Source organism: Cyprinus carpio, chromosome B23, assembly GCF_018340385.1.
Source record: "Cyprinus carpio isolate SPL01 chromosome B23, ASM1834038v1, whole genome shotgun sequence".
NCBI classification, from domain to species: Eukaryota; Metazoa; Chordata; class Actinopteri; order Cypriniformes; family Cyprinidae; genus Cyprinus; species Cyprinus carpio.
In genome coordinates, this window is record NC_056619.1 from 24,445,198 (window position 1) to 24,462,458 (window position 17,261).

Here is a 17,261-nt window from a genome sequence, read left to right on the forward strand (position 1 = left end):
ATAATTAATATATATTTTTAATATAAAAATGTTAACTATACATATATATATATATATATATATATATATATATACATATATATTATTTGTATATGATATATAATATATATTCAGAAATGTGGACAAAAAATACAATTACAAATCATAAATGAAAACAAAAAAAAAAAGTCCAACTTGTAAAGTTTACACAAAATTTATACAAAACTCATATGTACTATGTTGAGAAATTTGGACTGTTTACACGTCAAATTTGATAAAGAACAAAACATGTTGACTGTTTTTTTCACGTACTTAGGAAAAAAAGTGTACAATGCACATTATTGGAAATTACAGTCGTTACATGAATCATGTGAACACAATGTAACAACGTGTCTTAATGTAACAACATGTTAAGGTGTTAAAACAGTTCTAAAAATACCATTTAAAGTACAACGATTATGGACATACTGTAATTGTGCCAATTCTAATTGTACAAAGCTAAAATGAATAAATAACAGAAACCTTGTTTTTGGAAATCTCTGAAAAATATATTTGGTCCAAACACTGATTTGCAAAATAAATAAAATGCAACAATAAGGCATTTCATACTAAATCAGCTCAGTGTTGCTAAAGTATTTCTACTGCAAACTACAAAATTTCCTCTTTTCTGCATCAAGGCTAACTGCATAAAATAGCTCAAATAAGACAAAAGAAGAGTGTGTGCTCCATCCATCCATAAAAACAGTCAGCATTCCATTCATAGCATTACTTTAATCTAGACCCTTAATGTACACTTAAGGTCACCGGCTGGTCAGTTTGTGTTTTTTATCTTACAACATTCTAATGCTGCATATATTAAATGAAGCTAGCATGTGCTTAAAGCATCACACACCTTGACTTTCTGTTATTCCTCCACAATCGGTTAAGGCGACGGTTTCTCTCTCTGCCAAGCCAAAGTCCAAAGAAAGGGAGAGAACACACCAAGAACTAATCATGTCACTGCTACAGGTTTGGAGTTATATCTCCTTAACAGATTAAGCGATGTTATATTTGTAGGTTATGTCACAAATTGATTCATGTGAATCTAGTGTTATTCATTTGTGAATACACCCTTCGTGAATGTAGCTGTAGTGTGGATGAGACATGTCAACATGTCGTGCTTAAATATGTTATGAAAATTCATGAAAATATGAAGCACAAGATAAAAAAAAAAAAAAAAAAAAAAAAATCAACATATGTGATGGCAGTAGAAATTGTAAAAACATGTTGAGTGAATCTGACAAAACCTGTGAAGAACATGAAGAATGGTGCATATGTCACTGTAGAATTAAAAAAAAATTTATATTATATTTTGCTTTAAAAAAATTAAGCCTATTAAACACCATTAAGATTTTTTTTATTCAGAGTTTATTTTTTTTATAATAAAACACATTTCCCCTCCAAATTCTCATAATAATTCAGAACAAATATATATATATGTGCACATACAAAATATAATAGTATATACATACACACACACACAAACAAACGGAACATAGACAACTGTAACTAAACTAAAATTAGAAATACTTGCATTTGCTATATAAATAATATTAATAACCTACTGATAATTTTATTAAAAATGACTGTACTGAGTAATATTATTGTCTGTCTGTGCATGTTTATGTACATACTGTATATACCTAATATATGAAATACAAAAAATCTAAAATAAGAAATACTTCAATTTCACACCCAATAATACAGTACTTATAAAATAAAACTATTATTAATACATTTATTTTCTTTGTGTGTGTGTGTCTACACACATTGAATTTCATTTAAAAGAGTACTGTATTATTGCAATCACAATCACATATATATGGACAACAATTTTTTTTTTTTAATTAAAACAGTTACTGTATTATTGCAATGAGAATCATCTGGACATATTACAGTAAAGGGGCAAATGTGTTTTATTGTCATAAAAATAATGTCACAATGAAAAATAACTTAATGGTCATAAAAACAGACTTAATTTCTTTATGCAAAATATATATATATATTGTTTTTTTCTTTTGATTTTGGGGTGAAACGTGACCTTGAAGTGTCGCCAAAGACACCCAGAAGTGGTTACGCAAAAATGTTGGAGATGAATTCACGGAATCGTTTGGCATACTGCTCTGGATGAACCGTAGATATTTCAGCACCAGCCTGAAAGGAAGGAACAGGATGACTCATGTTGTTACAACCTCCTAGAACTCAGAATAAGGGCAAATGATACCGGACGAGTGCGCATTAAAACAGTTTTTCCACTCACGCCATGTTTAACGGTCTTGGCGGCATGTGCAGCTTTCTTCTTAGTGTCGTACTGCGTCAACACGTCAATGAGGCCCATGAAATACACCTCCCTCTGCGGTGCACCTGGAATCCAACACAAACACGCATATCACCTCCTTTCCCGCTTCCCTCTTCCCTTCCATATCCTCAACTTCTTCTCCAGTTTAGCAGCCAGAACTTACCTGGGGCGCTTTTGACAGCGTATACATCAATGTAAGGGTCAAATTCTCCAGGTCCTAGGGGTTTGAAGGAGTTCATGTAACCGGCGATGCCCTCCGGCGACGTGCCGTATGATCCCACCTGCACGGCCGGAGCAAGGCCGTTCTCGGGATCAGTGTCATCTTCACAGCTGGGCTCCTCTGCCTCCTCTTCCTCCCGCTCGCCACGTGCCACATCATGGATGCCTAACAACAGGCTGTAGTCCATTATCTTCAGCTTCACCAGGAACTATAATCACAGGAACATGAAGAGCAGGGATTTTAGAAGCTTTTAAAAGTCATCGTGACATTTTTTTTTAAAGCACAAGTCTTCACCTCTACATCTCGGTTTAGCTTCTCCATAATCTTCTCTTTCTGCTCTTCTGTCACGTACACCTTCTGCATGTTATTTCTGAAATCCATGTCTTTAAAAGTCGGCAGCTCTTTCACCTGCATTAGAAGAAGCAGAAATGTCTGAATCGTGTCTTGTGTTGCATCATTTAAAAATGATGTAGACTGGCGTCTTACCTTCTCTTTGTCACTGGCCTCACGATCTACCAGTGAACCCTGAATAAAACACAATGTTAGACTCTTTTTAAGAGAGGAGTGTGTTTTTTATTAAATGCATGAGCATTGGATGCTTTATCATGATCTGTGTTGTACATCAGTGCATTCACACCCTCTTGTGGCACAGAATCAAAATAGCAATAAACAAGACTAGTTCACCCAAAAAAGAAAACGAGCCCATGTTTTACTCACCCTCCAGGCCCGTTTACACCAAAAACAAATCCAAAGACACCCTGGCCAAACACATTATTACTAATAGATATAATTATAATATCATCAACAGTATGATTATTTTATTATGAAATACACTGCAGTTAAAAACTTGTAAGGTTCTTGTTTTTAGATTTTAAAGATGCATTGAAGATTTATATTTCAAATAAATGCTTATTAACTTCACATTCATCAAAGAATCCTGAAAAAAATGTATATCACGATTTCTACAAATATATTATTAAACAGCCCTACTGTTTTCAATATTGATAATAATAATAATAAAAAATGTTTAAGCACCAAATCTGCATATTAGGATAATTAACCTTACAGTTTCTGAAGGATTCTGAAGTAATGGCTGATGAAAATTCAGCTTTGGATCAAAGGAATAAATTACATTAATTACTTTTTTTTATTAATTATATTTCACAATACTGTTTTACTGTATTTGCCATCAAATAAATGCAGTCTTGGTAAGCAGAAGAGACTTTAAAAAAAAATTTTTTAATGGCATTAATATAAAGCAATAAGATATAAAGCAAATATATAATACTTAATAATATAATATATAATTAGTGATTTTAAACAAACAGCCATTGTTTCAATGTTGTTTGAAAATGTTAAATGTGAAAAAAAAAAAACATTTTGATACAGAGTTGGATCAACTCCCTGAATGATTTATTTTTTATTTTATTTTTATATAATAATTTTATTTAAATGATTTACTGACAGTTTGAATTGATTCATGAAAATTAATCATGAGTCATTAACTGTAAATGTGTAAATGAAAAAATATTCTACTAGTATAGTCTTACTTATACACACTATTACTACTAATAATAATCATTTTAAAATTATTTTAATTCTTCTTCTTCTTAAATTATATACTGTCATAAATATATGATATTGCCTATTCTACAAGATGGAAAAAAGCCCTTGTCCTCATTGAATCTCATCCATAAAGCACCGTTTCCATTTCCAGCTCTGTCAGTGCAGCCCAGCACTCAGATCCTCAATAACTGGCACATCTGAGATATTATTCATGAACTACTCTTCAATCATGTCCACCTAAATCTCTTAAACCAGGTCTAAGGGGATGTGCCGCATGATTTAGGTGCTGTTTGCTTATTGCTCGCGAAGTTAATGATGTGTGCAAAGACAAATATCAGTCACGCTATGAAAAGATCAGGCACACAGCATCACAGCCAAAACAATCCTGAAGAAACAGCATCTCACCTTCAGGTCATATTTCCTGTGGACAACGAGTCTGTGGCTGAACATGTTCCTCATGACGATCAGGTACGTGTCCTCGCTCTCCACCGTAACCCGGTACATGCCCAAAAACTGAGGGAGGAGTGTACTGCCATGACACTTCACTATATGCTGACAAAAAAAAAACAAAAATAATCATACAACCATAAATTCAAAAATAAATTCAAAATCACATACAATATAACAAATTTTATAACTAATGAACCAACTTAGAAGTAGCATATGGTATCAATACCAAACAAGCCCACAGGCTTAATAAATTTTAAAAAAAAATCCCTTTCTGCATCACTGCACACCTAGACTAACTTGAATCTAAAACTGCATGGAATATGAAAGAAAATGCATGTTAATAGCACTTTAAAAACAAATATTAGCATATAATTTAACATTTAGTAAGAAATGTGTCGTTAGAGATTCCTGGATACGTGTTTGTGCACCCACAGGACATGTTGTGAATATAAAGGCAATGCAAATGCAGAAGCACAGTCTCAATTAAGATCCACTCATTCAGCTACAATGGCCACTGAGAAAGCCACTCACACATACTTATCTCATGGCTGTCACGGCACCGTCAACAAGACACAGGCACTCAAACGCTACGCTAACCCAATTCTTACAACAAGAGTTTTAAAACATTATACATCTAAAAAAATTATAATACGTTAACAAATATGTGCTCAAAAGTTTGGGGTAAGTAGGATCTTTAAATGTTTCTCTTATGCTCACCAAGGCTGTGTTAAATACAGTCAAATAGTAATATTATTATTACAATTTAAATAACTGTTTTCTATTATAAAATGTTTGAGAATGATATTTATTTCTGTAATGCAAAGCTGAATTTTTTAAGCAGCATCACTCTAGTCTTCAGTGTCACACGATCCTTCAGAAATCAATTATTATTATTATTATCAATGTTGAAAACTTTTTTTCCCACAATTCAAGTTCAAAAAAGCATTTATTTGAAATAGAAATCTTTTGTAACATTATGAAAGGCTTTACAGTCACTTTTAATCAATATATTGCCTCCTTACTGTATGAAAGTATTATTTAAACCCCAATCTTTCAAAATTTATAAAAAAATAAATCCACCTGACCCCAATCTTTTAAACTGTAGTGTAGCTGTTAATCTGACATAAGGAAAATCTCTTTCATGGTGGCCGCCATGACCTAATATTTCTCTCAGTGGTGCCTCATTTTTGGACAGTTTTAGCTGTGGCCTAAATGAGCTATTCATGACAAAAACACCTTGGAATATAATAACACAAAACTTGATCATGATGCTGTATGCATGCCAATAGTTTTATAAAATCTAAGACTACCACTCTATCGACCATAAACGACTTACTATACCTTTAAATAACCTCACAAAACAACTAAAGCTTTTTGTCAATCATAAAAAGAGAAATTTACCTATTTTAAGGAAGTGTGAATGCAACATGAAAATGACTTCAGAGACTAAACAAGTTTGCATGACAAAGTAGAGAGGAAATGAACAACAGTGTGTGCGGATCCCAACTGGGTAATTAAACATAAAAATAGCTGGAGTCTTAGTTCTTTTGTCTGATTATTTCCCCAACACATTGTGTAATATGTAAGCTAAAGTCGTACACAATTACAGTATGCTTAAGTTTAAGAAAACAAGCTTAACATTTAAAACACAAACGCCTTTTGTCATACAATGTGCCTCCAAACAATTGGGTTGGCATACTAGTTATGAATTTAATTTGAACAGATCACAACTTCTAGAATCATATTTGTATGTAAATACAAGCAGTTATAGCAGTTGAACAGATATCGACTATCTCTTAGATTTGATATGGCTTGAATTAACCATGGATATGCTGACCACTGTGTTGTGACATACCTGGTGATACTCGGACAGAATGTTATGCATATCAGCTACTTCTTCACTGGAGATCTGCTTTACTATCAGCGTACGGTCATAGGACGTGAAGAGAAGACCTTCTCCCTGTCCATCGCCTCTCATGGGAGCACTACGAGCCAGGGACACCTGATGGAAAACATCCATGCATGCAAGCGCAAAAATTCCCATCAAATTTAGCAGTAATATTATATTATATCCAAGAACAAAAGAAATAAGATACTTTCAATCAATGGATGCAATGCACAAAATGTTTGACTATCAGGTCACCTGATAGTCAAGATCTTCAATTCCAAACCTCTCCCTGAGGTTCCTGAAGACTTGCGGACAGTACTCCTTAAATTTAAAATGGCCTGGAAGATTCTCTCTGTAAGGTACAGAATGATCATATTAAAAACTCCATTGGAATCCTGCATTTCACCTGAAGGCAAAATGCTGCTTTGATGTGGCTGTTATGCAGAAAAAGCTGCCAATTACACTCTTTCGCCGTCTAAATGTTCCTGCTTAGAAGTTCAAGTTCACATGTAGACACAGCGAGCACAGTGCAATGACAATCTGTGTAAAATAATGATGTGCTTTTGATAAATACTTGTTGAAGAGATGGTTGTTCACTTTAATTTTGGTGTTGGCTTTGAAGTCGTCAGGGAGCAGCATGACGGGCACAGGAACTTGATTCAAATCATTTATCTGGAAAAACAGAGTGGGCAAAAACTACTTGTTTGCGTCTGAAATGAACTTTGCACTTGCCGATTTCTCTTCTAACACGTCATTGCACGAAAATGTCCCAGTCTCCCAATTATGCAACGTCTAAATGATCCATATAACATAAACTCTCCCTAAAAGCAATTACTTCCCCAGGATCCTCCAAAAATCTTAAAGAGATGTTTACGAGATTCCTATTGGAATTTCACTATGATCTGCATTATTAGTCATGCATTTTGACTAAACAGTTTTGCAAGTAACATATAAATGGAAAAGACGAATTTAAGACACTGAAAGCATATATCTCCAAAACTTATTTTCTCTACAACGTCACTCATATGAAATCTGACTCATTTGCCAAACGGCTCTTTTGAACAGTCTCAAAGAACCGTTTAAAGCAACAATTAAATGATTCGTTTACCTCGTGACGTTATTACATCATCATACGGTCCCTGTCATTCTAGAATTTAATATTATCTAAAACGTTCAAACAAGGAAATAAATACTTATATTATGTTTAATCGTTTTATTTTCGTACCTATTACATGGGTGGTTATTGTAATAGCACGTGTCCTACTTCAAATTATTGCACATGCAATTAAAATTACTAAAACGAAGTCGTAGAACCTAAATATGATTTGCATGTCAATTAAACAAAACCAAAATAATGGCTAGAATCGGTTGAACCGCTTTAGACCGATTCAGTCTGATTCGTAACAAATCGTTGAGACTAGTGTTGGTTGTGAACCAATTCTATTTCAAAGATTCGACTCAAAAGAAAGATTCGTTCGAAAATCGGTAGCAACAGTTGCAAATCCGCCGCGTGCAATCAAACAATGTATCCAGTTTGCATGTGACCTCATGAGCCAAAACCCATATCAACAACGGTGCACGCAAATTTTATTAATATTAATATACATCATGCATTTAAAAGCCCTCAAAACCCCCTATATACGTGCTTGCAGCTAACTGTTAGCTCATAAAATGGCATGTAGGAAGTTAAGTGAATCGTATATCGCCTTACCGAATGATTAACGCCCCACATGAACACGCTGAGCATCGGGTCGCTCGCCCGGAACACTTTGACCTTCTGCTGCACGAAATGTTTCTTTTTGGTCTTGGTTTTGGGGGCGAGCATGACCATTGGGCTGGAGGCGCTGCCGGTGTTACCGTGGGACGCCATCATCACGGTCACTCCCCTGTAACACAGCGGTCTGTTTTGCTCTCGGATGCGCCTCCCTCTGTTCCGGCTCCGGTTCCTTCAGCTGACAATCAAAGGTCGTAAACCACACAAGCGCTAAGCCGCGGGGGTCGGTTTTCCGCTGTGTTTGCAGGCCCAGATGGACCGGTTCTTCATGGAAGTGAACAACACTAGGTTGCTGTGTGGCAGTGATCCAGATGCTCCTCCCACAAGTTCAGAGGAGAGAAACAGCTCTTGATATATTGTGACAGCAAGAATGCGTGTCAGACTCTCACCTGAGTGTAGCTACGTCACGTGGTTTGTGAACGTACAGGTGAGATGAGACAGTAAAAACATTCATACTAACCTGACCATAACTATAATATTTCGTCTGACAAATTCTTGCGGTTGACATGACTGACACGTCCGAACGAACCCTTGTTTTGAGGTGGATCTGTTCAATGATTCGGTTGAACCGGTTCAAAAATACGGTTCGTTCACAAATCGGACAAGAATCGGTCCTGGCGCCAGCACGAGCCGAAGTTACCCCTGACTGATGATGTTTACCTTATTAAAATATGCGAAAAATATTCAGACATAAAATTAAATATAAATCATGGGTTTCCCAAAAAAAACCATAGCTAACTAAAGTGGTTCAGTTGAACTCTATTGGTAACGACGGAACTTTTGGGAAACGCACCCTAGCAACACCCTGGCAACCACCCAAGCCATCCTAGCATTGTCAGTTTTTACACAGGTAAGCACAACTCACGTTTTCCTAAACTCTGTCGAAATTACAACATTTAGTCTATTTGCCATTATCCTAGCAGTGGAGTCTGGGATCCCGTTTTGAAAATTCATTAATTTTGCAAATGGGTTGATGTCTCTGGAGGCGCAGAAATCATTAAGGAACTTTTGTGTTTTTGGAGTGACAGTCTATCAAATGCACTGTGTTGAGAAGTAACTAGTTAACATGTAATTAAATTATGTAATTTTATTACAAATTAAATGTAATAATATGTAATAAAATGCAAATAAATAAACTGTAATCACTTGCATTTAGTCATTTACAGTTACAGTAAATGTGAGATATAAATAAAATGTAATAAACTGTTATCAGTTACATTTAGTCATTTACAGTTACAGTAAATTACAATTACTGAGAAAAAAAAAAAATTATAAATAAATACAATTAATTATAAAAAATTTTTCATGCACAAAATAAAACAAACCCAAAAAAATTTAAATAAATAATTTTAAAAACAAATAAAAAAATGTTTCAATCCTGCAGAGTTTGAAATCTGAAAGTGCACCGTGTATAAATTTATTGTCTCTCAAAAGAAAGAGTCAACTCTGAATCATTGAAACGAGTTGTTTTTAAAATGAATTCCAGGCTGTTTCATGTTGACGTCAACATGAAACATTAGCATATTTCCCTGGTAATGCTGTAAACAAAGCAGTGCTCACAAAAGCTGCTTTATCAGGCATTACAGTCTTATGATGAAATAAAAATGAGACCAATCCGACCAATCACGCAGATTAGCGTCACGCAAAGGAGGGGTTTGGAAAATGAATGGTCGAGCGAATCGTTTGGGAGTCATTGAGCAAGTAAGGTTAAAAATAAATGCATATTATGAGACAATGAAAGTGTTTTTTGACCTTGCATGCATGTCAACCTGTTGTTGGGGACTCCCAAAACCAAAATATGAACCTTTCATAACCCATAATAGGGGCGCTTTAACAATTACAAAGGAGATTACATATGATTTTTTCCATAAACACCCACATACAGATTTAATTGATATCTTTCATAAATTGCAGTGACTGCTCTAAAATGCGAGACACCAATGTTTCAGGAGTTTAGGACACAGAATATGATACATGATTATTCTATAACGGTTTCCTATTTGGATTTATGAATATGCTTTATTTTTTCAAGCCATTGTTAGATGCCAGTGTTTCCTGTCATAGCTATGCAAAGATTTGATTTCAAAAACAGTACTAAACTTTTTCTTGTTCTGGTTGTAAATCTGTATTTAACCTCAGAATGGTCTCAAGGTCTTATTTTGTGGAGGTCGTGCTTTAAAACTAAATGAATATAATCTTAATTAAAGTGATGAGGGATTTCGAAAGTGACAGTAATCAGTGTTTAGAAATTATTAACATATGAAATCATTACAAATTTAGAAAAGTAAACCAATTTAATAAGTTACATTACTTTAATAAAGTAATTGAAATAGTTACACTACTTATTACATTTTAGATATTTTAATTTGTAATCTGTAACCTATTGCATTTCAGAAGTAACCTTCCCAACACTGATCAAATATCATATCTAATGTGAGTAAAAATACGTTATATATTTAGTTATATCTTCCTCTGTATCTATATTTTGGCTCTCTTGATTCGACACAGCGAATAATATATGCCTACAAAAATGTAGCTTACGTTACAGAGCGAATACATTCTCCAAGTCACAGTGATTCAAAGTAGGGCATGACGAAAGCACAGACAGACATATGCTATATTCTGCTATATGTTGTTACCTTGGAAACAAGCATATGGATTGTTGTGTGAGTATACATGTGCATGAATCTGTCTTGGCACAAAATCTCCAGCACTCTAAATATTTAATATTTCATTTATATTCATGAGAATTACCCTGTATAAATAGCATTATATGTAACTACTTGGCTGATATAACAAGATGTTATACCCTGATAAAGCATAAAGTTATTCTTAGTAAGCTAAATCTGCTCTGGGCTTGCAAAAATGCACAGTCACCGTAGCTCAGTATGCACAAGGTAATATTTGTATGTGACATTTGTATGAGCATATGGCTGTATTTTTCAGCCAACAGCAGCATCTGCTCTTTCTTGCTGCCTTTTGCTAATTCATCGCTCCTTTTTTTTTCTATTTTAGTTGTGCATTTGCATGGTTTGATAGTATTCATAATTTATCATATTACATTTTTTTAATGCATGTGGGTTTCCAAATGAGATCCTGCAAAGAGTCAGTCTTTATATTAACATATGCATTTATTTTTCTCTGTATCCGTTTGTTTTTATTTATTTATTTTTTTTTTGTATATTTTTTGTATCATAGTTCTTGCACACATTATATATATATTTTTTTGCAATGGGCTCCTTTTCAAGGGCCCACAACTACTGGCACATATATCGATACAACAAAATCAGTGTGAGGTACATTGATCAGACATTATTTTGTGCACTTTTTTTCTCAATGCATTTTGGGAATGAGAAAACACAGAGTTCTGAACAAAATACCCAGAATACAATCTGAAATATTGAAAATTAAGCGATATAGTAACACTTTCCAATACTGAAGGATCAACATATCGACATAAATAATGACATAAAATAATACAAATTACATAAAAAACACATGTACAGCAGTAAATGCTCTTAAGGGTGTCTTTAAGTTGTATTTTTGTTTTTAATCCCTTTTTATGGTGACACCAACGCATGGCGCTCACTCTCTTAGCAAATAAACTAAGCTCTGTTTTGACAATGAAAAAACTGCTGACAATATAAAAATACATGGCATTGTAGTTCATTAAATAAATCAACAATTTATATATATTTTATATATATTTATATATATAAAATAGCATATTGAAATATATAAAAATATGCCTAACAACTTCTCGAAAAAGGTAACAGCCATCAGCATTCAAGAATATTCCACCTCATGACACAACCAACCACGATAACCTCACTTATGTACAAATAATCCACGACGTGTGTTTGCGGTCAGTGTCGTATGAACGAAAAAGGAGTACTTCCCAAATGTGCACATTATGATAGCGTTTAGATGTCGATTACATGACAATGTGTACGATTCAAAAGTATGCAAGTCTTCAAGGAAATTTAGTAATACTCCAGAATAAATTAGACGCAAAGGTATATTCCGTTTTCATATGTATAGTTTTGTCAGTGTATCTTTGGAGAAGGGGAGAGGGGACGTCACCCCATCTGCTTAATAGTTAAACAGCCCATTGAGAAACAAACATAGTTGTGGCCAGGAATTAAATATCTCTCTGTAACAGCTGACCTATCCCAACTTAAGCTCATGTGGTGTAGTGGTCATTATTTCTGTGTTCTGATGCTGTTTATTCGAGTTTATGGCAGTGAACGTGGTCTGGACATTCTGAGTGAGGGCCCGTTCCCGTGTGAAGTGGTTTATCCCTGGTGTGTCCTGGTCAGGCAGTGTCTTGCACCGAGCTGAAGTCATCCCCTCTCCCTGTACCCCTCCTCTTCCTCCAGGCTCAGAGCCGTGGGGTCGTCGCTCCCCTCACTCTCCATCACATGGTAAAATGCCATCCTCCCCGGCACGTGATGGCACGGTGTTGCCCATCTCGTCGACGCACCAGCAGTGGCCGCGCTGCATGCCCTTAGAAGACCGACACTACAAGACAACAGGAGATTGTTCTTGCTTTGGTACATCGAAGGTTGTCATCCGCAATACAAAATGGCTCATAATGGTGACCTTCAGATATCGAAACTTCCTCCTCAGTTCATTTATTGAAACGAGCTTCCACAAGGAAGTTGGGTAGAACTACTAAACCAGAAGAACTAACAAAACGAGTAAACAGGGATAAAATAATCCTTCTCGTTATCATATAATCAGCTTTCTTTAAATGTTAATGTTACCAAAGCCCTTTAACCATATCAATCAATAAAGCCTTGAATCTTCAAAATATAAATTTCCATTTGATATTGGTTTAGTTAACCAGTACCTGCTTTTTCCTGTAGAACCCACGGGTGTCACAGTTTGGGATGTAGATGTCACGGTCGGACTGGAAAATGGTGAGTTCGAGACCTCGCAAGACAGAGTTGAGCAGCTTACGACATGGAGCCTGGTGAGGAAATGTTGCCACACGTCATGCTTAAGAATTTGTATTATTTATATTTGCTTACGAGGCATTTTGATCATTCCATTCTCTTCATTCTCTAGAGTTCCACTTTAATTATACAGGCACAATCTGACCTGACTTTAACATTTAATATTAATATAACAATCGATATAAAACAACGAAGCCCAATAAAACCCCTTTTTTTTTTTAATCTTGGTCTAATGCTTAGAATGTAAGCATTAATTATATAATCCGAAAACCAAAGATAGACTCACCTTGTCTATTTCACCACTATTTGAAGGATTTGGCCCTGTGAAAACATTAGTACATTAGTACTGAATTATGACTCTGCATTTTTGAGAAAACGACATTGAAGCCTGTGATTCAACTAAATGAATATGTTTGGCTGGGATTTAAGAGTATATGTTGTGTGATTTGGCTTGTTTGATCCAGACAAACCCACATTTTTAAGGAATAGTTCCTGAAATCATTCTTATAAATTGACAATATAGGCTACATCTCTTAAGTTGTAATGACTGAAAGTAAACAGTAGATGGAGACTACATGACTACATTTGACCTGCTACATGAAATGACACTGTAGGAATGTGGGTGACACTGGTATACACTCAAGAACACATACACACACACACATACATTATTCTTGCTCTTTATCTCCTCTGTGTCTCCTCTTTATTCTGCTCTGAATAGTTCTGATGTCCATATGCATGGCACAGATGCTTATAGTCACACAACTACACATGCACACACACACACACACACACACACACAAACACATCTATACTCATATACAACCCTTGCACATTCATCCAAATGGCCATTATTACAAGTGATCTTCATTATGCATATTTACGAGGTGCGAAAGCCTCAAATCACAGAAATGCCTTTACACCCTGCAGGAATTTACAGCCATCACATGCAAACCAGCAGTTATTCCCGGCACTTTATGCACATGTCCTTGGTTCAGTTACAGTTTTGTCATCCTACCAAGCCTGTGATATGGACACTGCAGCGCAGCGGCTTGCCAGCACATCCATGGAACCTGAAATGCATCCTCGAGCTATTTCGCTGTGGTACTTAAAGCAGATAAGCCATCGCATTTTCTCACCGCATGCGGCACGGTGAGACGCCGGCGAAGCTACAGCATGGAGGAAGGGACCGCAAAGGCATCTGCTGGCTGCAACTCTTACCTGTGGGGCGGGGCCTCTCGGTGGGACTGGTTCTGCTTTGTTTGGTGCAGGAGCCTCTGCCCTGCAGCAGAGCCTGAAGGGGGCTGTGTTCACGTGGAGGGGGTACGCAGCGAAGCCCCTTGGCGCAACTCAGGGTGTAAACCCCACAGGGCTCCCCTGACGCCAACACGGTGGTGCTGGGTGCCCCGGCCGGGTCCCTGGAGGCCCGGCCCGTGCCCGACGGGTTCCCGTCTTTGCAGGTCATGCAGTTTTTGTGGGGGCCCAAGCGACCCGCCAAAGACCAGGATCCACTGTAGATGATCAGCAACAGGACAACTGGCATCAAGTTGGAAAGGAAAGACATCTTGCGTCCGGGTCTCAGGTTCTCCATGCTCGGTTCTGTCGTACGTGGCTGATGCTATTTCTGGAAGTCTGTTTCTCTTTCCCCTCTCTGTTTCTTTGCTCGCTTTTCAGCTTGGTGAGGCTGCGAGCTGGGAGTCCCCTGCAGTGCCAGAGGATACAAACCGAGAACGAGTGAGAAACGGCAAGCAGCGGCTTTTAAAGATCTGAAAGGCGGTGATAGAGAGCGAGAGGGAGAGAGCACAGTTATGACACCTTCAGGGGCTGGGACTGAGAGACAGACAGACAGAGAGAGAGAGAGAGAGAGAGAGAGAGAGAAAGGGAGAGAGAATGTGTAAGGGGGGGTGGAAAGAAAGAGAGAGAGAGAGAGAAGGAGAGAGAGAGAGAGATTATTTTTCCTTTTAGAAATCATCAAGCACTGCTCCAGCTTTCCCTCACCCATTATTGTATCTGGAAACATTCCTTTGCCCAGGATACTTACTCTGGCTATGATGGCTACTTTTTCTGCATCATCTGTGAAAATGTTTCTAGTAATCTTTGCCATGGTAACAATGAAGGCAAGGGATTCCATTTCTCTGCCGACTACGGTAATTTGCTTGTGGGAGAGTCACACCATTAACCCTGTTGCTTCTAAGAATGCTAAAAAGATCAGCCACTTCATAGAAGTCAAGCTTTTTATGTAGCATTGTAGTATTAGTAACTTTTTGAACCTTTTCATTATCTTTCAGATGCAGAAAAACTACTTATTAAAGTTGCGATGAAACTGAAGTGGTGACAGCTCTTTTCTTCCGTATTGTGACATACTTCCAAACATCGAAAAAGACAAAATGTGGAGCAGAGATTTGGTTTGAGGTTCAGTTGCTTGGATGTTGAGATGTGGGCATTGCACTTAAAAATAATGGATGTAGACGAACCTGAGCTTGGGGTTGGCATTGCCAAGCCAAAAAGTTTTTAAAAAAATGACACATACATGGACCAATCATTCAAGATAATATCAACAACAGGTTAAGTTATGATGCAAGACATTTCTGAAGCCCCTACTTTTTCAATTGAGAACACTGGATCTCAACACTATATTTCTTCACACATTTAAACAAAGCTTTTAAAAACTGAAGGTATAAATTACAGTCTCTGGGCTCACAGTGTCCTGGACATCAATATTTCAACTATTCATAAAAGAGGAGTCGCTGTCTAACCATCCGACATTTCTGTATGGAAATAAAGGTTAGGATCATGATTTTTTCAGTAGGATGTTGCTTGCTTTTGGGATCTGATAATGTTTGGACCCGTTGACACGTGACGTCAGACTTAAAAAGCGGACTGAACAAGCACCTGAACTGAGAACGCTGCTTTATGATTGAGTGATTCAACCAAGGGTGATTCTGCCAGTTAATAGATTATTTTGGAGAAGGGACCGTTTGGATAATTGGGGCAGTGTTTTCGCTGGAATGTACACAAGATGATATATGCCAGCAGCTAATAATGCAATCCATCAGCCTAGTCATCCAGATAAATCTGATCTCTTTGGAGGACTTCATAAAGTTCAGAGTTGTCCTTTGGCCCAGATACCATTAATCGAGAGTTTATGAGTCGTCTTTTAATGCCGAGAAGTCTCGGAGTGCTTTTGTTGAAGACGATGAAAATTCCATGCAGTGGCCAAGGGGTTTATACCAACTATTTTTACCATCAGGATGCACCAAGCAGATGGGGTCTCTTACATGCAAAAGCCTGCTTTCAGGTCACACCCGGCTGAAGGGGTCCCATAAGGACAGAGTGGTGTTTATTTGTTGTTGTCGTGAAGCGGGATGAAAGTTAAGATGTCAAAGATGGGCTGGTATGAGTGCAGAAGGCAAACAGGATTTAGATGATTATCTTATGATATTGACATGTGTGGTCATAGTTCTCTTTCACACAAACATGTTTGCCTTCTGAGTCTCGGTTTGTGCCGCAGAATAGATCTGTTTATCGGTTACGAATACCATTGAACAATCCCAATTTGATAGGCCAGGCCTACTATAGTTATTTAACTTCTGGAAACCACAAAATGTTGGAGTGTTCCTTGTTTGGGGAAAACTCGGCTGGCTGAGGTTTTCTTATTAGAGTTGATTAGTCTTGGCAAAGAACGCAAAAATCACCTGCCGTCTGACATTCCCATCCGTGCCACAGCACGACCCCGTTCTCTGTTTCCACATGTTCTGGCTGGAGAATGTTCCAAGAAGCATGCCAAACTGATGGGGTCTCTCTGTTTCCAGATTCACCAGATTACACGGTTTTCCTCCTCATCTCTGTCTACAAGTCAGAGTTCGATGGCTCTTATGTTTCTTTTTGAACTTTTCTGCTTCCATTTATCAGCAGTTTCACAGTGTAACATGCAACAAAAATAAGATGCATGCATCATCCTGTTTTTTAGATGTTACAGCCCATACACTTACAGTACATTTAACTCCTGCAGTTGTTATGAGTCACCATTATAAGGGGCCTTTGGATTGTGCCAAATGTTCTCTAACCCACTTTTCAGCTGTGTGAGG

General features: G+C 36.9%; 2 protein-coding genes across 4 annotated transcripts; both read right to left on the reverse strand.

The window, feature by feature from the left end:
- Positions 1-519: 519 nt before the first annotated feature.
- LOC109055705 (phosphatidylinositol 5-phosphate 4-kinase type-2 gamma) lies at positions 520-8,692 on the reverse strand. 3 transcript variants are annotated; one of them, XM_042750610.1, is made up of 10 exons: positions 8,153-8,692; positions 7,016-7,113; positions 6,697-6,793; positions 6,409-6,555; positions 4,509-4,655; positions 2,832-3,062; positions 2,481-2,745; positions 2,279-2,382; positions 2,060-2,172; positions 520-1,265 (listed from the first exon to the last, which is right to left on the reverse strand). In XM_042750610.1, exons 1-9 carry the CDS (start codon positions 8,312-8,314, stop codon positions 2,092-2,094), a joined length of 1,332 nt encoding a protein of 443 aa, XP_042606544.1. In that variant the 5' UTR covers positions 8,315-8,692; the 3' UTR covers positions 520-1,265; positions 2,060-2,091. The 3 variants fall into 3 exon arrangements, with proteins under 3 accessions (XP_042606544.1, XP_018928439.1, XP_042606543.1); XM_019072894.2 differs by lacking the exon at positions 520-1,265 and having other exon boundaries at positions 2,048-2,172; positions 2,832-2,945; positions 3,024-3,062; positions 8,153-8,671; XM_042750609.1 differs by lacking the exon at positions 520-1,265 and having other exon boundaries at positions 2,048-2,172; positions 8,153-8,689.
- Positions 8,693-11,327: 2,635 nt separating this feature from the next.
- On the reverse strand, positions 11,328-15,001 carry LOC109055706 (insulin-like growth factor-binding protein 5). The gene is made up of 4 exons (XM_019072896.2): positions 14,395-15,001; positions 13,460-13,494; positions 13,068-13,187; positions 11,328-12,736 (listed from the first exon to the last, which is right to left on the reverse strand). Exons 1-4 carry the CDS (start codon positions 14,762-14,764, stop codon positions 12,623-12,625), a joined length of 639 nt encoding a protein of 212 aa, XP_018928441.1. The 5' UTR covers positions 14,765-15,001; the 3' UTR covers positions 11,328-12,622.
- Positions 15,002-17,261: the final 2,260 nt, after the last annotated feature.